We start from the raw sequence: 24826 nt of genomic DNA on the forward strand, positions 1-24826 counted from the left end.
TCCTAGAGCCTTCCTATTTGTTTTAATAAACAAAATCTCATAAATCACTGACTAGAAATAGGCAAGGTCAGCGAGCCAGGGATCTTAAATTCATAACTTTGCTTGACACCAAAAACCATGGACTCAACAGGTACACTGGTTTTACGGCTCATTACAACAATGTGTAACTCACTCCACTACCTGCCAAGTCTTAGTTGCCAACTTCATTTTAAATGTCCTCTTATAGCACGTGTCATCTCCTTATGCTTAACAATCTGACTCGTAATTGCCTACTTCAGCTTAAGTGATTTATGTTTAGCAATCTGTCCCATCTTCTCTTTAGTTTGGACACTCTGTACCTTCTCCAGACCTGAGGAAGAGCTCTTTCAAGCTCGAACGCCCATCCCTTCACCAACAGAAATTGGTTCAATAAAATATATTTCCTCACCCACCTGGTTTCTCTCATAACCAGCTACAACAACACTGCAAATGAATAGAAACAGTGGTTTAGGATCAGATCCTCAGCTGATGTACATCAGTTGACTTCAGTGGAGCTACAGCAAGGATCTGTCCCTTAGGGGCTGATTTTGATCTTACTTAAACAAGTTTTACGCTCCAGTGACTCCAGAGGAATTTCTCCTGATTTACACCAGTGTAACTGAGATCAGAATCAGAGCATGATGCTTTAAACCATCTTGAAGGCTGGGATTCAAATGTACAAAGCATTGGTTTTTAGTATAGCACTAGTTGTTCTTGACAATTGGCCACTAAAATCAAGTTAGCATTAAAGCTGTGGGAACATGATTTCCCTCTTTAGGATGGCATGTTTTTAAGATCTTGTATCTCACAACTTGCAAGGGCAGGGATGGAAACAAATGTTGCATAAGAAACAGCAACTAACGAGGTATGAACATAACTTTAAGGATATCTAACAATCTTTCACTCCTGTAATCCTGTCCCTTCCATAAGTACCCTGTTCCTTTGCTTTTTTGCAATCCCTCAATGTAGAATCTAATTTACACTGTGTAAACTCTTTGGGACAAGGAACCATTATTTTATGTGTAGAGAGAGTGCCTATGAAACTGTATAAATAATAAAATCATTGGAAGGCAGGGAATAAAGGTTCCATAGGTATAAAGCAATTACTTCCAGACATGGCACTTCGAGAGATAGTAGACACTAAATCTATCCCTATTCCTCAGAGTAGCTCTGTTTTTTTTAATCTCTGATCCAGGGCTTAATGTATCCAGTCCTGAGCCGTATACCCCTTAAATGTTTTGTCCAAAAAGCTAGTGTTGTTGGAGCCAAGAATTTTAGTTCAGATCCCAGTAGCAGCTGATTCTTCAGTGACTGAAAAGGCATGTCTTTAGATTAAGCAGATATTGACAATGGTGACAGGCCAAGAAGGTGACAGGCCTCCCTATAAAATTTATCTCAGCTTGGTAACCAACCAAGAATTAGCTCTCCAAAGTGAGGGATGCAATAGTCCTATTGTCTCCCCTCAGAAGCTAAACAACCTAAACAAAACAAGCTCATGATTAGAGTTGATCAGGAATTTTTCAACTAAATGGTTGTTTTTGTATTTGTTTTTTTTGCCGGAAAATGCCGATTTGTCAAAACCGAATCTTTTCATGGGAACATAAAAGTGTAGACTAAACTTTCTGGGGAAAGGTTTCTCAGATCCAGGATGGAATTTCTGGTCAGAGTGTGAGAGACAGAGAGCCTGGGGATTAGGGCTCACTCCTAGGATGTGGGGGAGACAGATTCAAGTCCCTGCTCTTGGATTATGTATCTGAGTTTCTCAACTTCCTGATGAATGCCCTAATCACCAGGCTAGTGGCGTCATAGCCGCCTTCAGCTACCTGAAGGGGGGTTCCAAAGAGGATGGAGCTCGGCTGTTCTCAGTGGTGGCAGATGACAGAACAAGAAGCAATGGTCTCAAGTTGCAGTGGGGGAGGTCTAGGTTGGAGATTAGGAAAAACTATTTCACTAGGAGGGTGGTGAAACACTGGAATGGGTCACATAGGGAGGTCATGGAATCTCCATCCTTAGAGGTTTTGAAGGTCAGGCTTGACAAAGCCCTGGCTGGGATGATTTAGCTGGGGCTGGTCCTGCTCTGAGCAGGGGTTGAACTAGATGATCTCCTGAAATCTCTTCCAATCCTAATCTTCTATGATTCTATTCTGGGGTCTGTTGCATTTAATTTATATGGAATAAATGGTCCAAAGAGTCAAAGGTATTAACATGACCCTGTTACTGTCCAATTTTAAACAAGGTTCAGGGATTAGTATTCAGAGACTTCAGCCTGCTTAGAACCATGGCAAACACACCATTAAAAAGTCCTTTTTAATGTTTTATTAGAGATACAGGAAAAAGGAAGAGAGAAAAAAGTGAAAGCATTTCAAACATAAAGTATTAAGTAAGGCTTTCATTTTAACAACCTCTCTTGTTCCCTTTCTCTCTAGTTGTTGAGAATCTTTAGAAGAGGGGATAACTCTTATTTGACAGTGTTTTAGATAGCATTAAAGATGGTGATAACTGTTCTTTGTGAAGAAAAGAGAAAAAGTCAGTTGAAATGGGCAGGAGTAGTTGTTACTGTTGTTGTTAATGTCCGATCCCATTGCCTAGAAGATAAAACAAGACAAATACACACACAAGAGGGAAGAGAAGAGATCAGCAACAATAGCTTTTGTCTCTGGTGTTGGCTTTCACATCCAATCTCAGTGGTGGAAAAAGACAGGCAAGGCACACAGTCTTCCTAGGCATTTTAAGACCTGGCAAAATTGTAGCAGCTTTGGGATCTTGAAGGGCATTGCTTTTATCTACTTTTCTGCTCACAGGCTTACAGCAGTATTGCAGAATATGCAGTCTTGTCTAGCTGAGCAAGACTCTTACTAAACAGAAGTCAAAAGAAGAGGGACAGGAAAGAGAGAAAATAAGGTGGAGAAGGAAAATAACACACAAGGTGTGATAGTCTCACTCTCAGTTGGTATTTGGGATTTAGCTGGAGCGGGTGGAGCTAGTGGTGTTATCTGATTCCCTCTCTCTGGCCCAGTCTGGTCAGGACATCTCTCAAAATTAGGATGAAGAAAGCACAATGGTGTCATGCTGCATTGCGGGGTCTCAGGAGACCATGAGGGTGACAGCCATGATGGTGAAGCTTGCTTCTTCCCCTTCTCTCATCTTTTAGTCAGCCAGTGTTAACATCCGTCCGTCCTTGATTTTCCCTCCAAAAGTCTTTTCTTTTAAGGACCCCAAAAGAGAGTGATGGGTGGAATAGCCCATCCTCTCATAATTTTGTCCATCACTCAAGTTTAGTTTCTAACACACCAACTTTGGTTCATTGGTTTCCAGTCCCACCCTTCTCTTGTTTACGAGACACAACCTTAACACTGTCCTTAAATTATATCAGGAGGCCTTTGTTTTGGACCAACTCAGTCGCTCTCTTTTGCACATGTTCTCATCAATGTTTATGGTTATAGTGGCAAGCTGTCCTGCAGTGGCTCAAAAGCACGAGTATCAACCTCAGGGCAGACTGTTAAGAAGCAGGGCACAAACCCCAAATGGGCTGTGAGTTCTATACTTAGATTTCACCAGTCACGTATCTAGTGTAAACTCCTCAGGCATTACAACAGCCTAACATGGAGCCACAGAAGTACCCTTGTGTACTCTGGTCTATCTTGCTGCCCAGGCAAGCTTGCCTTTGTGATAGATCATCCCTTACATCAAAAAACAACAATATTCAGATTACTCCCAATCCCAAAGGACTGGTCACATATCCCAGATCAGTGGTACTTTAGATCTTATACCAAAGACAACACATGTAGCCAATCCTATAATAAACTAACTAAAGATTTATTAACTAAGAAAAAGAAATGAAAGTTATTTACAAGGTTTGAGCAGATAAATACAAACACACAAATGAGTTACAGTCATAGATTGCAAAAGGTGACAGAAGCTGCTGTAATATGCAAGCTCTATATGTGCTTAAGGGCTAAGCACTGGGGATCCCTTGCTTGTGCTTAGAAATTTTGCCCTCCCAAAGTCCAGGAAGTATAGAGATCCAGTTTCTTCTTGTTAGGGATTTTTTCCCCATCCCTCCAGAGTTCAATCTGATGGGATAAGTTCACCTGCCTGTCTCCTCTTAGTGGGTGGGTGGCATGGGAGGAATGCAGTTAACAAGTCTTTGTTCTTCGATGTGTCACAATGGCTTGTTTAGTTTCAATGGGCTTTCTTGGTGGGCAGGACCGAAACCTTCTATAGGAAACCAGCATTCTTCATTAGTTAATGCTTCTTTCCTGATTGATGATTTACACAATTTCAGAGGGGTAAAATGCAAACACTTAATATCACCTTATAGCATGGGGTACAGATGTTATACGCGAGATAATACATGCAGCTCCCTACAAGCATTTCAGAAAGTCTAAACACATTTTTATAATGCTGACACTATCTTAACAATGTTAACACAAAGATGCGCCAACCTGGTCTCCAGCTATGTATTTGTCAGTGTTCATTTGAGACCTAAGAGCCTTGCCATGAGCTGGCACCTGATCTGCTAACATCAGATATGGATTTTTGTGACACTTTATAAACTTGTATCCACTTTCCCACAGTCAGGTTCACAAGTGGGGTGAGGCTACCAGGCCCCAATTATCACAACAGGTTTCTCTCTGGTTTTTGATTGAAAATCTTCAGAAGGTCTCTGTTTTGTCCCGGTGTGGAATGGGAATGTTTTTGGCATTTCTGAAGTTTCATTTCCCATCCAGCTCTACTCACAATCAGAGACCTTTTGCATTTTCCTTCCTGATTTCATTCTTTTTAGCTGGCTCTAGAATTACATTTAGAGGGGCACAGATCGTATCAGATACACTAAGCGTGAGTCTTTGTCATTTCCCTTGACTTCCTAAAGGCCTGTGGTGAATAGAAGAACTCCCAGCAAAACCACAAATTAAACCAAATTCACAGAGGTCAGCATAACCCAGACTTTGAAGCAGAGGAAATGCAAATGTTGAAACTGGCTCTAGTCACGCACTTGGCTCCTGGATCTTGCTAGTGCTCTCTGAATGCCTTGATGTCAGCAGCTTGAAATCCATTAACCTCACTGGTCATTGCGCCTGCTTATGCTGGATCTGAATTTGTCCCACTGACTCTATTGCTGGAGAATACGGAGGAGGAAGATCAAAGTGTATCAATGAGCAGAGCCAAATCTGCATTTGAATCACAGAAGTATTTTGTCATTTGATGCCCATTTTGCTCCACTCGTCCAACAAATTGTGTAATTAGCTGAGATCTATGGCTACAAGAGAGTTAAATGTGGCACTAAAGTTACAATGTGGAAATTTATCAGGGTTATGTTTGGCTAAAAACCTTAGAACCAGAGAGAGAGAGAGAATCATGTGCACACAACTGCTGCCGCTGACCTCAAAAATAAGCGTGATATGTGTGTTATGTTCTGAAGAGAGTAGAAACGTTATGCCCTAATATGCTTTGAATTGAGTTTGCTAAGGCATGATTTTAAGAAATGGAAAATGTATTTATAAGGATAAATTAGGAAGTAGTATTGAGGCTTTTCAGATTGAATTTCAGACCAGGAAAGATGCCAGTTTGGTAGAATTGAAAAGTAGAGCTGTGCAAAAGTTTTTGGCTGTCAATACATTGTTGTTATTGAAAACTGCAGATTTGGCAACAGTGAAATGGTTCATAAATTTCTGTCAGTTTTGCTGAATTGTTCATTTAAAAAAAATTGTTTTGTTTTGACATTTTCTAAGAACATAAGAACGGCTAAATGGTGTCAGACCAAAGGTCCATCTAGCCTAGCATCCCGTCTTCTGATAGTGGCCAATACCAGGTGCCCCAGAGGGAATGAACAGAATCATAGAATATCAGGGTTGGAAGGGACCTCAGGAGGTCATCAAGTCCAACCCCCTACTCAAAGGAGGACCGATCCCAAATTAACAGGTAATCATCAAATGACCCATCCCCTGTTGCCCATTCCCAGCTTCTGGCAAACAGAAACATTTTTTAAAATTATTTGAAACAACTTTTAATTTCAGTTGTTCCTTTAGTTTTATTTTAAAAGTTCAAAAACATTTTAAAATGTTCAAAATTTAAACAAAACATTTTCACTTTTGTCAAATGAAACTTTTTTTGATTAGCCAGAATTTTTGAAAATGTTTGATTCAGTCCAACTCAAAATGATTTTATTGATTTTTTTCTTTTTCAAAATTGCCAATGAACAGAAAAATCCATTATTCACACAGCTCTAGGGACAAGCGAAATCCTGTAGCCTTTAGAGCAGGGGTGGGCAAACTACGGTCTGCAGGCCATATCCAGCCCACAGGATTGCCCCCCGTGGTTCAGCAGGCCCTGTGCCACTCTCAGAAGCAGCCGGCACCATGTCCTTGGGGCCCTGAGGGAGAGGGGGGGCAGAGGGCTCTGTGCATTGCCCTTGCCTCCAGGCACCACCCCCCCGCAGCTCCCATTGGCCAGGACCGGGGAACTGCAGCAAATGGGAGCTTCGGGGGAGGTACCGGGAGGTGTGGCAAGGGCAGCGTGTGGGGCCCTGTGCCCCCCGCTCCCCCCAGTAGCCGCACAGGGACGTGGTGCTGGCCGCTTCCCAGAGCGGCGCAGAGTGGGGCCAGGGCAGGCATGCAGGGAGCCTGCCGGGCCCTGGTGCGTGCTGCTGCCACCCCAGAGCCACTTTAGGAAAGTGGTGCCGGGCTGGAGCTCGAACCCCTCCAGCACCCCGCCCCCCAACTCCCTGCCCTGAGCTCCCTCCCACAGTCCGCACCCCTCCTGCACCGTGCCCTGAGGCCCCTGCTGCACTCCACACCCCTCCTGCACCCCAACCCCCTTCCCTGAGCCCCCTCAAACACCCCGCACCTCTCCTGTGCCCCCATCCCTTGCCCTGAGCCCGTTCCTGCACACCGCACCCCGTTCCACACCACACACTCCCTCCCACACCCCAACCTCCTGCCCTGGCCCTGCATACAATTTCCCCACCCAGATGTGGCCATTGGCCCAAAAATTTTGCCCATCCCTGCTTTAGAGGTTCTGGCAGTGCCTCACAAATGTGCCTCAACCTTCATTTGGATGGACTATATCCAAGGTTGAGAAAGCAGTAGTTCATTCCCAGGCATGGCTCATTTGGTCTTTGGTCTAGCATTCCAGCAAGGGAGCTGATTAGAAGGAAGCTGTCCTTAGATTTAGGCATGACTCATAGAATCCCAAGACAGAAATAAGAAGAAAAGCTGAGTTTGTCAGCCAGCTGTGTACTATTTACCTAGGCGTGCAATTTATTTTTGCTTAGTTAAAAATAGATGCTTATAACATAAACTCATTTATTTAATAAAAAATCAGACAGCAAAGTTTCTGGACAGTTGGTTAGCACAGAGAAAAACTTTTAAAAAGGCTTTTAAAATTCATTTTAATGGGTGAGAGAAGCCGGTTGAGCTTTCAGAATCAGCCAAGCACTGACATAAAAACTAACTCGTCCAGGGCTCATCCAAATATTGAGTGTTCACTGGAGTTTAAAATCTCTGGTGAATTATCTGCTATCGCTCTATAGCAGTCTAACATTCCTGTCAGAACAGATTTTCAAATGCTTTAAGAGTCATGATGACCCATAAACCTAGCCAGAAACCAAAGCCGAAAGAGTGCACTCTGGATCATGCTATTCTCTTTAGTGGCTTCTTGTCTAAAACCCAGTTCATTGATTAACCTCCTCTCCCTCGCTTGATAAAATTTCTCAGATGTACCTTTCACTTAGACTTACTAGAGCAGTTGAGGTATGTGAAGCAAAATATCAGCTGTTTACTAAGGGCTTGATCTGAAGCCCCTTCAAGTGAATGGAAAGATTCTCGCCGATTTTAATTAGCTTTGAATCAGGCCCTAAGGAAAGAATTGATTGGGGGAATGAATGGCTTGAAGAACTTGAAATGGGTTACACAGCCTTGCACATCTAGGCTGCATAGGAAGCCAGCCCAAGAGTGACAGAACAATGTTAGGTTTCAGAGTGGTAGCCGTGTTAGTCAGTATCAGCAAAAACAACGAGGAGTATTTGTGGCACCTTAGAGACTAACAAATGTATTTGGGCATAAGCTTTTGTGGGCTAAAACCCACTTCATCAGATGCATGGAGTGGAAAATACAGTAGCAAGTATATATAAACAGTAAATGAAAAGATGAGAGTTGCCTTACCAAGTGGGAGGTAAGTGGTAATGAGACAATATGCCATCATGTGCCAGCAATGCCCCTCTGCCATGTACATTGGCCAAAGCAGACAGTCTCTTTGCAAAAGAATAAATGGACACAAATCTGACATCAGGAATTACAACATTCAAAAAACAGTAGGAGAACACTTCAGTCTCCCTCGTCACTCAATAACAGACTTAAAAGTGGCAATTCTTCAACAAAAAAAACTTCAGAAACAGACTCCAATGAGAAACTGCAAAACTGGAATTAATTTGCAAACTGGACACCATCAAATTAGGCCTGAATAAAGACTGGGAGTGGTTGGGTCATTACAAAACCTAATTTTCACCTACTGTTACTTGCACCTTTTTGTCAACTGTTTGAAATGGGCCACTCTCATTACCACTACAAAAGTGATTTTTCCTCCCTTGGTATCTTGCTGTTAATTGAATTGTCTCATTAGCACTGACCCCCGACTTGGTAAGGCAACTCCCATCTTTTTCATGTACTGTGTATATATACCTGCTACTGTATTTTCCACTCTATGCATCTGATGAAGTGGGTTTTAGCCCACGAAAGCTTATGCCCAAATAAATTTGTTAGTCTCTTAAGGTGCCACAAGGACTCCTCGTTGTTGTTTTTTAGAACAATGTTACTGTCTGTTGTCAACTCAGTGGTTTATGTGAATTTAGTTGGTGGTCTTGTTTGGCAGGTGTCCACCTCAAAAGCACCATCACAATTGGCACTAAATAGTGGTACCCTTGTCAAAGCAGAGAGGCTCAGGCCTGAATGAGTCATGGAGATTAATAATAATTTCCCTCTTTCCCCGGAAGTGGTCATCTTGGATGAAGGGGGAAGCACACGTATAGGATTGGTGTTGGGATGATAGCATACAGTGGCACTATACCCGTTCTGTGAATGAATAGATTACTTTAATCTCCACATGCTTGAGCCAGATCCAGTGAAGTAAGCAAAAAGACTTTCATTGACTTTGGTGGGCTTTGGATAAAGGTCCTGGCAAGGTTCCTTCCCTACTCTGAACTCTAGGGTACAGATGTGGGGACCTGCATGAAAGACCTCCTAAGCTTATTCTTACCAGCTTAGGTTAAAACTTCCCCAAGGTACAAACTTTTACCTTTTATCCTTGAACCTTTATGCTGCCACCACCAAGCGTCTAACAAAAATAACAGGGGAAAAGCCCACTTGGAGACATCTTCCCCCCAAAATATCCCCCCAAGCCCTACACCCCCTTTCCTGGGGAAGGCTTGATAAAAATCCTCACCAATTTCCATAGGTGAACACAGACCCAAACCCTTGGATCTTAAGAACAATGAAAAAGCAATCAGGTTCTTAAAAGAATAATTTTAATTAAAGAAAAAGTAAAAGAATCACCTCTGTAAAATCAGGATGGTAAATACCTTACAGGGTAATCAGATTCAAAACATAGAGAATCCCTCTAGGCAAAACCTTAAGTTACAAAAAGACACAAAAACAGGACTATACATTCCATTCAGAACAACGTATTTTTATCAGCCATTTAAACAAAACAGAATCTAACGCATATCTAACTAGATTGCTTACTAACTCTTTACAGGAGTTCTGACCTACATGCCTGCTCTGGTCCTGGCAAAAGCATCACACAGACAGAGAGGACCCTTTGTTTCCCCCCACCCAGCTTTGAAAGTATCTTGTCTCCTCATTGGTCATTTTGGTCAGGTGCCAGCGAGGTTATCTTAGCTTCTTAACCTTTTACAGGTGAAAGGGTTTTTCCTCTGGCCAGGAGGGATTTAAAGGTGGTTAGCCTTCCCTTTATATTTATGACAGGTCCAGAGAAAGGTCAGAAGTACTGCAAAATGTCCTCTTCTGCAGTATTTCAGAGAGGCTTTGTCCAAGTCATCTTCTGTCTGTGGAAGTCTCTTGAGGGATGTGATGGACACACCCATTGTTTGGGCCAATTAAAACCTGACCGGACAAAACACTTGGAAATTGACAGGACTATGAAGTAGATGACCTCATAGGATTTTTCCAGCTCTAACTTCTACAAGCCTGTGATTACTGCTTCTGGTCCTTACTCCAACTAGATGGCCAAGGATGTGGAATTTAAAAAGAAAGTTACAAAAATGCATACCGCAACTTTTCATAGCTGCACGGAGATTGGGGTTGGACTTGAATCTTGCATGGAGACTAAGGTAGATTCTTATCTATCCACAATGTATTGTCCTTACCCTGAGGCGAAGAGAGGTAGTTCATGGCTATAGAACAGGAGGATATGAATATAACAGAGTAGTCTTGTATCAAATACAATAGTTTAGGACTCAGAAGGTCTGGGATCAGTTCCTGGCTCTGCCACGGACTCACTGTGTGACGCTTGGGAAATCATTTAATCTTTTTGTGACTCAGCTCCCCATGAGCAAAATAGAAGTAATAACACTTGCCTGGCTCACAGCAGTGTTTTGAAACTAAATTATTTAATAAACTTGAGGTGATCAAGTACCATGGTAATGGATACTGTATACACACATAGGCAGACAGATATAATTATCTCTGTAATTTTTCTGTAAGCACCAAAATGTGATGCTGTTTATTTTTAATTATATTTGCTAATTAGCAGTAAAACTGTTCACCATTTTTCTGCTTTTAAATTTGAACAAATGATAACATCATACATTTATTAAAAGTTGGAGAAAATGGAAAAGACAACCCTGTTATTACTTTGGTGAATTAGACACAAATACTGTATTATCATTAGAACTGTTTGAATGCTAGGAAGAAAATACTCATCACATACATTATTCAGTGAAAAAAGAGCAATGTTTGCTGATTGACAAATTTCTCAATTAGTATTTAGCTAGCTTTAATTATTACGATGACAGTGGAGTGGATGAGGATGACAAATATCTCAGTAAGAAGATTAAACAGTTATATGAAAAAGAATATCTTCAACACTTGCACTAGCTACGGCAAAATTACAAAGGTGATTTATTGTCAGGTTTCAGGGCATAAACAGATCACTAGCTGGGGTCAGGAAGAACTTTCTTCACTCTATTATGAGCACAGTGGGGTTTTGATGACACATCTCTGCAAGGCATCAAGAATTGCACAGTATATCAGACTAGGTGGACTGTAGCTCTCTGCTAGACGGTAGTTCCTATTTTCCTGCAGGATAGAACATTGTCACAGGAGAATTGTTCTCCTGCTGCTAGAGACAGGGAAATAATAATTAAGAAATCCAGCACTGCATCATATTAATCTAAACGGTTCTGACTGTGTTTCTGTGCAGGCTTTGGTTTTGTTCCCCGCAAATGTATTCCTTTCGCAGGTTTATTCCGCTGCACGGGATTGTACTGTGCTCACCCAAGAGAAGAAAAAAACTGTTTTAATGTTTCATTAATCTATAACCTCTGGGCTTAGTCAGCTTTTGTGGAAGAGTGGCTAGTGGTCAGAGTGGGAGGCTAAGAGCCAAGACTCCGAATTTCTGTTCCTCACTTTGCTACTGACTGTGTCCCCTTTGGACAGTCACTTAATAATTTTGTATCTCAGTTTACCCATTTGTAAGATGGGGGCGGCAGCAGGGAAGTAACACCAGTTTACCTCACACCTACCACCTATCTACTTACTTTCAGAAGTAGTGTGAGTGTAAATAGTTCTGTAGCCCACGAAAGCTTATGCTCTAATAAATTTGTTAGTCTCTAATGTGCCACAAGTACTCCTGTTCTTTTTTCCATAATACTGTAGATCACTAGGACGATGTCATCATCCTATCTTCACGCTTCCCTACCCTAACCCCAGGTCATTTTATGAAACGTCTTCTAAGAACAGGTGCCGCAGAAGAGATGAATTAAAAACTTTTCTGCCAAGAATAACAGCATCACTGGAAGCTGGGACTGTCAGAAGCTTTGTGCCATAATTTATGACTGTGGATCACACAGACAATTTGAGACTTTTTTTGTTTGTTTTGCTCCAGAGTGGGAAAGGAATATCTTGACAAGCCTGAGTCTCTCTTCTCATAATGACCTCTTACAGAGATCTCCTAGCTAATGTAAGGAAAGTTCCCCCTGGCACTTTGGCTAAATGATGACTATGCACTGTCTAAAAGCATCCCTAGCAAGAAGAAACATTAATTGTAGGATGGTATAAGAGGGGATAACTAGGAGGAATGGCATAAAAGTAAGAACAGGTACATTTAAGATGAATATCATGCAAAGTCTCTGTTATAATGAGCATTATTAGATTTTCGACTAGTCACCCACTAGACACAGTAAGAGACGCATTCCAAGACCTTCAGATCAGCGGCACCGCTATGGGTACCCGCATGGCCAGTACCCACAGTATGTCAACATTTTTATGGCTGATTTAGAACAACGCTCCCTCAGCTCTCGTCCCCTAACGCCCCTACTCTACTTGCACTATATTGATGACATCTTCATCATCTGGACCCATGGAAAAGAAGCCCTTGAGGAATTCCACCATGATTTCAACAATTTCCATCCCACCATCAGCCTCAGCCTGGTCCAGTCCACACTAGAGATCCACTTCCTGGACACTACAGTGCTAATAAATGATGGTCACATAAACACCACCCTATACCGGAAACCTACTGACCGCTATTCCTACCTACATGCCTCCAGCTTTCACCCTGACCACACCACACGATCCATCGTCTACAGCCAAGCTCTGTGATACAACCGCATTTGCTCCAACCCCTCAGACAGAGACAGACACCTACAAGATCTCTATCAAGCATTCTTACAACTACAATACCCACCTGCAGAAGTGAAGAAACCGATTGATAGAGCCAGAAGAGTTCCCAGAAGTCAGCTACTACAGGACAGGCCCAACAAAGAAAATAACAGAACTCCACTAGCTGACACCTTCAGCCCCCAACTAAAACCCCTCCGATGCATTATTAAGGATCTACAACCTATCCTGAAGGATGACCCAACACTCTCACAAATCTTGGGAGACAGGCCAGTCCTTGCCTACAGACAGCCCCGCAACCTGAAGCAAATACTCACCAGCAACCACATACCACACAACAGAACCACTAACCCAGGAACCTATCCTTGCAACAAAGCCCGTTGCAAACTGTGCCCACATATCTATTCAGGGGACACCATCACAGGGCCTAATAACATCAGCCACACTATCAGAGCCTCCTTCACCTGCGCATCTACCAATGTGATATATGTCATCATGTGCCAGCAATGCCCCTCTGCCATGTACATTGGTCAAACTAGACAGTCTCTACGTAAAAGAGTAAATGGACACAAATCAGATGTCAAGAATTATAACATTCATAAACCAGTTGGAGAACACTTCAATCTCTCTGGTCACGCGATTACAGACATGAAAGTCGCTATTTTACAACAAAAAAACTTCAAATCCAGACTCCAGCGAGAAACTGCTGAATTGGAATTCATTTGCAAATTGGATACAATTAACTTAGGCTTGAATAGAGACTGGGAGTGGCTTAGTCATTATGCAAGGTAGCCTATTTCCCCTTGTTTTTTCCTCCCCCCCTCTCCCCGCCCCAGACGTTCTTTTTAAACCCTGGATTTGTGCTGGAAATGGCCCACCTTGATTATCATACACAATGTAAGGAGAGTGGTCGCTTTGGATAAGCTATTACCAGCAGGAGAGTGGGGTGGGAGGAGGTATTTTTTCATGCTTTGTGTGTATATAATAAGATCTTCTAAACTTTCCACAGTACGCATCCGATGAAGTGAGCTGTAGCTCACGAAAGCTTATGCTCAAATAAATTGGTTAGTCTCTAAGGTGCCACAAGTACTCCTTTTCTTTTTGCGAATACAGACTAACACGGCTGTTACTCTGAAACCATTCCAAGAGCTGAGTGTTTATGAGGCCTATTAAAAATAAATGGACTAGAAACTCCTGCAGCTATGAATCTCTCAGTCCATGTAAATCCCAGATTCTCCATAGCTGGGGTGAAACCTACTCAGCGGCTGTCTGGCCATCAGTTCACCCACCTTGACAATATACTACTGGTACTAAACTCTGTGTCACCCCAGGCAATCCTCTGTTTATATTCCAGTGGTGTCTGCATGTACTTAAGCCAAGTTAGACTACTTGTGTTAACTTTCTATGCAGTAGGTACATCAAATATCTTTGCTGTAACGCCATTTTCAGTGGCTTTTACGGAGGATGTAGTGACTAGTGGATAGTACAGAAAATGGGGTCAGTACACCTGGATTTTAGCCTTAGTTTTGCCACTTATCTGGGGCAAGTTACATTACTTCTCTGTATCTCTCTTTTCCCATCTAGCCTTGGTCCATATTTTAAGGCTGCAGTCTTTTCAGGGCAGTAACTGTCTCTTACTATGTAGATGCACAGTGCTTAGCACAATTGGTTGAGGCTGTTAGTTGCTACTTTACTACTACTAGAAGCACAGACGTGTTCTATTGCTCCACCGATACACTTATGAGCTTGGGCAAGTTATTTAATCTTTCTTGTCTTAATTTAGCCCTCTGCAAAGTATGTCTATCAAGGTGTTGTGAGGATTTGCTAATTACTGTTTGGGAAGTGCTTTGAATGAAATGCTTTATTGGGATGCAGAGTGTCAGGCCCAACCTGCAGCAGAGCCAGTCGGTCAGAAGCTGTCTGATTAACTGGGCCACCTGATTGGCTGATACTTAAGCTCAGTAGCAGCAGCAGGCCAGTGGCTGCTTAGTGCATTCCTAGCCTGCGGCTGTGCATGGTCCTATACTTGCTGTCTCTCGCCTTTCTCCAGCCACCGCCTGTACCTGCTGCAGCCCCCAAATTTCTCCTGACACCTGGCTCAGATGCTTGGTTCCGCCTTCTGCCTGTGACTCTGGTTAATATGTTGGCTTCTGATTCTTGGCTCGGACTTTCTGCTACACCTTCTAACTGCAACACTGGCTAACCCCAAGGGTTAGGCTTTGGCTCCTGAATCCTGGCTCTGACGATTGACTTTGTTTCTGGACCCACCCCACCTGGATCTAGCTCTAACTAGTAGGCTGGACTCTTGATCCCACCATTAGGCAAGACTGCCCATGAGCTGTTCACTTACACACGGTCAAATGGTAGAACCAAGCTAAACCAGTGTCTGAGCAAATAATTCATAGTGGAGCATTCTAGCAAGGTCTCAAATTTCCAAGATTTAATTACTCTTACTAAATATGGTGCAGTACATTTGCTGGTACACTAGAGATAATACGTAGTTGAAACTAAACTACACTCTCCAAAATTGCACAGTACATTATATGGTATAGATTCCTTGGTATTTTTATTGTTTGTTTATTTACTTATTCACAAAATATAATAATCTGTAAAGGGCTGAATTCGTTCAAATTGGCAATGTTCTATGGTACTGCACTTGAATGGTCACAACCATTTTCTAAACTGTTTCAAGCTACGGATTCTATTATCAGAGTATATAAGGAAAATAGGCTGGTAGGTAATAATGGGAAACAGCAGTAGCAGCATCTGATTCACGGCCGAGCTACTGAATGGAACGCTAAATATATGTAGAATAAAGGGATAAGGATCTAGAATTTGATTTACAAGTGTTTCAACAAGTGGGAAGCTTTATCATACCTTGTTCCGTAGCTAGGAACTGATTGATCCTGGAGCTAATGTTTACATCATGTGATTAGGGGCTACGACTGCTGAATTCTATTTCCAGCCCCGCTACTGAATCATTGTGGATAAAATTTAGCTGTGTGCTTAAAGCTTATACAAAAATCTCAGCACAACATAAATGCCATTAACGCCCGCACTGGGGCTTAGGTGCTGTATAGTTCTTTGTGCTGGCCCTAAGCATAGGGGTGAATTTTGCCCAGTGTTAACCTTGTGCCTGTGTGCATCTGTTTACCCACCCATAACATGGGAATAGAATCACCTACCAACATCATTCCTTAATTAAGAGTCATGGTCTTCCTTCCTCACTGACATGGAGTAAGTAGTTCCTTGTTCCATGAGTAGTCATGTTATTTACGAGGGCCATGTTGTGCCATCATTTTTTAAACAGAGCTCCTGATTGAAAGTGAAAAGAAGGCTGGTGTTGTTGTTAAAGTACTAGATGGCAACTCAGGAGGCCTGGGGTTAATTCCCCACTCTGCCACAGATTCCCTGGGGGACCTTGGGGAAGCCATTTATAGCCAGATTTTCAAAAGTGCTCAGCTCCCACAGTTGCTCTCTCAGAACCTCACAAGTGATCTGTGATGTTTTTCCATCTGTAAAATGGGGATATAATACTTCATTTCTCCTGCCTTGTCTATTTAGGCTAAGGCTATGTCTACACTAGCACTTTTGTCAGTCTAAGTTATGTCACTCAGGGGTGTGAAAAAATACCCCCCTGACCGACATAAGTTACACTGACAGAAGCACCAGAGTGGACAGTGCTATGTTGGCAGGAGACACGCTCCTGCCAACAGAGCTACCGCCGTTCACTGAGATGATTTAATTATGTTGACGGAAGAGCTCCCTGCCATCTGCATAGAATGGCTACGTGGGAGATCTTACTGCGGCGCAGCTGAACCACTGCAGCTATGCCACTGTACGGTCTCGAGTGTAGACGTGGTCTCAGCTCTTCAGATGTCTCTTAAGATGTCGTTGCACAGCACTCAGCAGTACAATGGGGCCCTGATCTCAGTTTCTCTTAACACGACTACAATAAAAATAAGAATAAGATATTGGAAAAGTATTATTATGAAATCCAGTTAACGGCTACCAGAAGGAATACTGGGTACAGTTTCTTTCAGTGCTTGACAAAGCAGGGTTCTATCTTCCTGGATTTATGCACAAGTCAGTGCTGGAGGAATATGATGGTTCTTCTCTCTCTTAAATCTACAGGATATAGCCCATTAATCAAATAGACACAGTTTAGAGTTTTCAATCTCTTCACTGTTTTAGCATATGAAATAGCGTGCCAGGCTGGGTAGGGAAAGCAAAAGCGTGGGTGGGGGTGCACTTAGTTTCATGAATCATTTTGTTTGAGAGACCAGGCAGAAGGAAGGTATAAGACGCTCTTATAGAAAACAAACAAATAGGAAATGTCACATAAGTCAAGGGACCTGTTTTTTAGTGTTTTTTAATATGCTTCTATTCTGGTAAATACAGGGATGGAGCAGATTATTCTTTTTACAGAGCTTGCAGCGTAATTAGGCAAGTGGATACAAATAAATCAGCTAAGTAATATTCTTTCCAGACAAATGCTACAATGGTTCTCAAACTTTTGTACTGGTGACCCCTTTCACATAGCAAACCTCTGAGTAAATTAAAATAAATAAATTAAAACACTTTATATATTTAACACCAGTATAAATGCAGGAGGCAAATCGGGGTTTGAGGTGGAGGCTGACAGCTCACAACCCTCCATGTAATAACCTCAGTGATTAGGATACTCATCTGGAATGTGAGAGACTTCACTTTGAGTCCCTATTTTGCCTGATTCGGCACTGGGACTCAAACCCAGGTCTCCTGCATCCTAGGCAAGTGCCCAAAGTACCAGGCTATTGGCTATTCAGGGCTGTAGGGCTGTCTCCCTGTTTTTTCATTGTTTCATTGTTTTCATTGTTTTTTCCATTTCCAACCAGTGCGGAATGGGACCCATTTCTGAAATCTCGAAAATATTGTGGGATGAGAAATTGTTTCCCTCTGTACCTGAAAGCACATCTCAGTAACTTAGGATAAAATACATTACAGGGGTGGTGTATTTATCCCCAAAATAAGCATAATACATTCAGAATGAAGGTGAAAGTTAAAAGAAATACAAACACGGTAAAGTAGGGAAATACTCCACAACCTTAACTCTGCCCTGTACTGACACTGTGCAATAATTAATGTGCTAAGTCAGAGAACTCTGGTTGCTATTGTTTTCGATTATATTTTCCTATTTTGGTAGTAATAAAGTTTGAGGAGATGAGTAATTTTCACAGAGCTTGCTAAGTTGTTAGGCAGCTTGCCACAAATAAAAACAAAGGGTAATAAAATTTTTGTGTTTGTTCAGCTCTTGAATAAGAAACTTTGAAGCTACATGCAGAAAGCCTTCAAGGAGAAGGTGGCTTTTTTTTTTCTTTCTAGTTAAGGACTACCTTGAGGAAAGAGATCTATTATAAGAATTCATTCCAGCTGTAGGGAAAACAGCTGGTTTCTTGGGAAGGTTGATATTTCTCACTCTCTCAGTGTGCTGACCCAAGCAGAGCTTTGGTAGTCAGTAAAGACAAACAAAATAAAGACTTGATACTAAGAGAACAGTTTCTGTTCACTTCAGAGGGAATTATGGGTATGCCAAGATTTTCAGGACCTGGCACAAAGTGGGGAATTGTGAGACCATTACATCTGTAGAAGACCAAACCGAGAGAGGAAAAGCTCCTATACTCCTGCCCCTCTACTTGATGCACATTATACATTGATTAGCACATGGTAATGACCTGTGTGTACGTGCACTGCCCTGTGTCAGAATTCACTGACAACCAGAACAGCCTCTGTATTAGTTCATTTCAGCCATTCAGATGTGTTTTTTCTGAGCTAGAGTCCACAGTACTCTGAAGTGAACCAGAAGTTGTTGTTTGTCCACAGATCTTTCTTTTTCAGAATCTCTCCCCACTTCAGTGCTTCCTGCACACCCCCACCAATACCAAGCAGTATAAGATGCAAGAGGAGAGGAACTTCATCATATGGGGCAAAGAGCCTTGTCCCACATTTGCTTGAAATGCAGGAGTCAATAGTCCATTGCGTGAACTCCCTACCCATACTCCATACACAAGCTCTTGCTTTGACTCAGTCACAGAAGCCTCAGAACTCCAGTCATTCAGACCATTTTTTTTTGTTGCCATCTAAGGATCAGAATTCCATCCCTGGAAGTAGATAAAGAATCATCTTACAGGGCATTCGAAGCTGCATCAGGAGGTGAACAAGGATCCATTTCATTTTCCAAGTCAGTCTGGTGTCACTAGCTAATATCAAAGAAGGAAGGGGAAAAAAAACAACCAGATTTGTGTGAAGTGTTTTAAAATCTATAAGCTGCATTTCATGTTCATTTGTCACCTTTAGGAAAAGCAAATAAAGTTTCTGCCTTTTCAGGGAGGGGGTGATAAATGGGTGCCTTGTGTTTGGTTGCTGGAGCATGTGTCGACTCCATTGACTTTCTGCAAAAAAAAACAATTCATCTGGAGCATCAGCAAGTGCTGCCGGTGCTCACTGTGCCTCGTATAAGTAAACAGGCTCTGAGTGCTTCTGGGCACTGATCTGAACAGAAAGTAATGACCTTTGCTGGGAGCAGCTGACTCCTCACATACCCCGCTCTTTGTCCCACGTGGACAAAAATCAGCAGTGCCAAGACCCATTTAACAAAGGTCTCCCTCTGGAAATGTGAATATTTTTGGATATGGCTTTCACTTTTTTTAAATCATTTTCAGTAGCTAACGTGATGGGAAGATGGGATAGTAGATTATGTAAAAGGAAATTTTGAAGATTAAAAATTATGGCCAAATTCGTCACCTAGGAATTGCCCACCTGGATCTGACCATGCATTCCATTCTGATTATTGTTACTGCTTTGAGGAAAGGATGAAAGCTCCCAGTCACAGACCAATCCTCACTCTGCAAGGTGCTGTGCAAACACATAACACAAAGACAGTCCCTGCCCTGAGGACTGTAGAGTCTAAGTACTCCAGGATCCTTTGAAGTAGCCAGTACCAGATGCTTCAAAAGAAGATGCAAGAAACCATGAAGTGGGCAGTTATGGAATAACAGGGCCATACAGGCAGGTTCTTCCTTACTTCCTCAGTGAGAGGTTAACTTTATTCCCTGGACCATTAGGTTTTACACTCCATTCAAATTATGACTTGTTTTATTATTGTTGGTGGTTTTTTTTTTTTATTTTTTTGTGTGTTTAATCCTGTCCAGTGAAAGTGTGGATGCCTTCATAATGTCTATTCTCAGGTGAATGGGGTCATACTGTGCCTGAGAGCAGAATTTGGTGTTCTGTACATCAAAGAAAAGTTTGATTTGTGTTACTAAAAACACTGTAGATTATCCAGACAAGAAGAATTTTAAAAATCAGGTGAACTTGCCTACATTTGTTCACCATTCTTATTTCTGTCAGTTTGGAAAATAAATCTAGACCAATCTCTCTCTCTCTCCCCCTTCCCACTCCGCCTGTCCCCTCCTGTCCTCCCTCCCCCATGTGGTTTCCAATCAGTTTCACTTTCTAGTTCTCATGCTTTAGCTGTTGTCTTTGGGCTCCTAGCCCTGACTATTTACATGCAAAAATTTTGTAATAAGTTTGCTTTCAAATTTCCATGTAAGCAGCTTGGGGTTCTGATTCCACTGTGCATGGTGACTGTGTTGAAGATGTCACCTTAGGGAATTCTAACTTGTTTTGTCTTTTTAAAATGAGGTTGTAATGGGATTCACTCTCCACTGTGGCACCTCCTGCTGGCTGTCCTGGGGATTAGCTCCGTTCGCCACTGCACCCTCCTCTGGTGTTGCCTCGCTGCCATCACTCCTGCTCTAGGACCCACATCTCTCCATGGGCCTCAACGCCCTTTTCAGCAACACAGCCCTCCGGCCCTGCCACACACTGTGCTCCCCCCTTCCGGGGACCTGCACTCCGCAGTTCAGCCACTTCCCTTAGTGGCTACTGCAGCAAATTGTGTGGCCACTTCCTTGTGGCCCCAGCATCCTCTTTGCCCTTGCCTCAGGGCCTCTGCCTGCAAACCCCAGCAGCCAGCCAGGAGCTGCCTCTCGCTCCCCCATCCCTGCCAGCAGCACTGCTCTGTCCAGGGTGCTGGCAGTTCTCTCAGCCCTCCAGAGACACAATCCTTTCTCCCTAGGCTCCCAGCAGAAAACTGCCTTCCTCTGCCCTGCAGCTCCCTTTTCATATGGGCCTGCTTGGCCCTGATTGGCTGCTCCCTTCAGCTCTTCTCTGATTAGCTGCCTCCTGCGCAGCCTCCCTAGGGCTCTATTAACCCCTTAGAGCCCAGTGTGGGGCAGGCACCCCATCACAGAGGTCTTGTACAGTGGGTGACGATGTAGAAACCAAGGATAAAACAACATAAATCAAGGAAAGATGGTCCAGTGGTTACGGCACTAGCCTTGGGAAACCTATGTTCAGCTCTCTGCTCCACCACAGATTTCCCTGTGTGACCTTGGCTAAATTACTTAGCTTCTTTGTGCCTCCATTTCCCAGCTGTAGAATGGGGAAATAGCAATACCCTGCCTCATGGAGGTGTCGTGAAGATAAATACATTACAGATTGCGAGGTGAGGTGCACAGATACTATGGAAATGGGGATCATATAAGTATCTAAGATAAAAGAATGTGAGACTGGGACTGATCTTGGCTAACAATGTGTAGGACAAGGTCCAAGCTTCAACAGCAGCCATGGGAACTCCAAGTTGTGGATTACAAAATGGGGCATGTTGGGAGAACTTCCTGGTTCTTGCCGAGATGTACCCTCTGCCCCCCACCAGCAGGAAGTCTCAGCACTGACCAAGCAGACAGGAGGCTCCTGGACTGTAATCCCGTTCTATTTTCTTTACAGAATAAAGCCTTGCTCCTGGTGGTTTGTCTGAGGTGAACACACACTGACACACAACACAGAGCACAACAAGGAGCCTCAGGCCCATTTTCCTAAAGGTGTGTAAAAAAGTCTCAAGGCAGGCTTCCCCTATCTTGAACAACCTCATACTGGAGCCAGTGAATGGGGGGAACAAATGTTCCTGAGAGTCATAATCCAAAGCCCATTGAAGTTGATGGAAAGACTCATTAACTTCAATGAGCTTTGGATCAAGCCATTGATTTGCATTCATTTCTGCTCTAGTTGCTCTGGTACAATTAGTGTTCCGCTGTGTGATCTTTTCAAAGACCAGCATAAACAATGTTTCTTTTTCAGTGCATAAAGTCACACAAGAATAGAGAATTCATCTTGCCTGTTGATACGCTTAACCGTACTTGCATTATCAAAGAAATAACATTGGGAGAATGAGGGAGACACTAGTATAAGTCTGGATGGTTTGGTCTGAGAAACAAAACAGCTTTACTTGGCCCATTGGTAGCAGATGATCTGTGAATTTCCATTTTAATAGTAATGCTTTTTGTATGCCAGCCACTGTGAAGTCACTACCTTAGGATAATGACCTAATCGTTTCTACTAAATATAATAATACCTAGTTCATACCTAGTCCTTTTCCTCAGTAGATCTCAGTGCACTTTAGAAAAGGAGCTATCATTTCCCCTCATTTTACAGATGGGAGCACTGAAAAAAGGAGCTGAAGTGACTCCTCCAAGGTCACAAGCGGAACAATAGCAGAATCCCAATCCAATGAGCTATCCACTAGGCAATGCTCCCATGGAGTTTTGCATATTTAGAGGATTGCTTGTCATCCATCTAGAAACGCAGAACATCTTGTATGTATATTACATATGTATACACATGGATATGCATAGCTGGATTAATATATCTATATCTGCTGTATCTCTCTAGATCTTTATGGTATCTCCTAATTTATTGTTAGTGATCTTTGTGTTAAATGATGTCTCACAGGCCCCCCCTACCCCCACCCCCACCTCTTCTTTGTGACTCTGAATACCTTTTATTACTGAATGGTAGGTGGGGAAAGAGAGAGAAATTCTGAAATGCCTGAACACAGATTAAAATTCCCACTGTGAAATGCTAGACACTGTTCTTTTCAGTTTGGGCTTGTCTAGGAGCTGATTCATGCCTGGCATTTTCAGAAACCATAAACTGTATATTTAAAAATGACACTAATGATACAGATCTTTAATCCTGTTGCAGGCAAAGGTCTTTCAAAGCGCTGTGCATTTGCCATTTGTGGTGCCTCCTACTCTATTCCTTTGTGACATTGCTTTTTTCTCTTGCTGGAAGACTGCAGTCATTCTCTCTGTAGTTCTCAAACCCTATTTCCTTCCTGCAGGGACAGGAGGCTAGGCTCTCACACTTCTCTCTGATTCCTTAGCAATACAGACCAATTAATAAGTTAAGTGGTGGCAAGTGGCCACTAGTAGAACTACAAGCCAGACATCTACTGTATTTCCAGAGCGAACACCCTTGCACTAAGCTAAAGGAGCAATTTCACTGAGCAGAGACTGTTTCTGATACCTTACTGAAGCCATAATTCACACTATTTTGGAAATTAGAGATGGAAAGAACCTAGTGGGTTACCAAACATCCCCCTACTAAAGCAAGATTGCTCCCTGCAGTCAGCCAGGTTATAAAATCTCAAGCAATGAAACTTCTTGCCACCTTCTATGTTCAGACTCTTCTGCAATCTAACATATTCCACCACTGGGATTTATTTTCAATTTCCTTTTTTTTTTTTTTGCAGTCTTCATTTTCCTTTATTGATGCAACGTGCTTGCACATTGTGGGTTGTCTACCTCCTCTGATGACTAGATCTCGAAAAGGATAACAACCAACTATTGTTGTTAACCTTAGCAAAGTTTGTGCTTTGGTGTTGGCTGTCAAGGGTTCAGATCTTGTTGATGATCACAAAAGGGGTTGTTGGATTTAACTTTTAACCTATTGTAATTAGTTATGCTCATTCTATGTGATCCCACTGTCTATTTGATTGCTTCATACTTCAGATACACATACACAGTTATCATATATTGCTTTACTTTCCGGAAGGTTGGTCACCATTGGTTTGTTCTAACATGTTTGTTACACTTGAGTTGTGTAGTCTGGTTTTTATACTGTTACTAAAATGCATCGGTTTTCACCATGTTTACCTACACGTCTTGGCTGTTTCCTCATCCTTCTGTTTGACTCCTCTCTAACTAATTGTGACTATTCCATCCATACAGATTATGTTGCTGACTGACCCAGAGATTGAGAGCAGTTTACTGATCAGCTCGGATGAAGGGGCCACCTATCAAAAGTACCGGCTGAACTTCTACATCCAGAGCCTGCTGTTCCACCCCAAACAGGAGGACTGGATCCTGGCATACAGTCAAGATCAGAAGGCAAGAAAAGATTTTGTGACCTTCTTTACCAATGATGTGGCATTTTCCCTCACAAGGGCCTAGACAAACATTTAGTACTTGCTTTTTCTAGAGGGCCTCTGTTTCTGCATGCACCATAATTATGATTTCATTTACACACCGGCAAGATCTGTGACTATAAATCAGGTATTTACTGGCAGATGTCAAGTTTGGTAATATTTGCACCCTCAATGATCATTAATTGTGGGGAGTTGTTCGAGGGGAACATGATTGTGCCCCCAAACATGGAGAGTGGGTTTAGGGGTTGACTCCAGATTAGACCCTTCATTGTGTTTTCTTCTTTTTAACTAATGTTTTTGCCAGGACAGTAGCCTTAATAATGTGCGAAGCTGTTCAGTATAAGTACTCGGATAATGGTACACAATATGGATATATTTCTTGGCACTTGAAACAAATGGTGGTACCCTCCTTGCTTCAGAATAACATACAGTTCTTCTTGATCCTGCCAGCTTGGCACATTATAAACCAGATGTTGATTGTCCAAGGAAGAAAATAAGTGAATTGAATTCCTTTTGGAGTCTGCTTCTGTTGGTGCAGATCATGTCATAGCTACAGAAACATGCCCTAACATTTCAAAAGCATCTAGTACTTTTGGGTACCTCAATTTTTGGATCTACTTAAGACCCCTTAAAGAGGCCTGATTCT

At 42.5% G+C, this 24826-nt stretch overlaps 1 protein-coding gene across 2 annotated transcripts in view; it reads left to right on the forward strand.

Annotated features, from left to right (window-relative positions):
- SORCS1 (sortilin related VPS10 domain containing receptor 1) overlaps positions 1 to 24826 on the forward strand; it is a 423910-nt gene that overhangs the window by 242208 nt on the left and 156876 nt on the right. For both annotated transcript variants that reach the window (XM_048857873.2, XM_048857874.2), the window contains exon 4: positions 23984 to 24142. In XM_048857873.2, the coding sequence (XP_048713830.2) occupies positions 23984 to 24142 (159 nt within the window). The remainder of the gene's footprint in view (positions 1 to 23983; positions 24143 to 24826) is intronic.

Source organism: Caretta caretta, chromosome 7 (assembly GCF_965140235.1).
Source record: "Caretta caretta isolate rCarCar2 chromosome 7, rCarCar1.hap1, whole genome shotgun sequence".
NCBI lineage: Eukaryota > Metazoa > Chordata > Testudines > Cheloniidae > Caretta > Caretta caretta.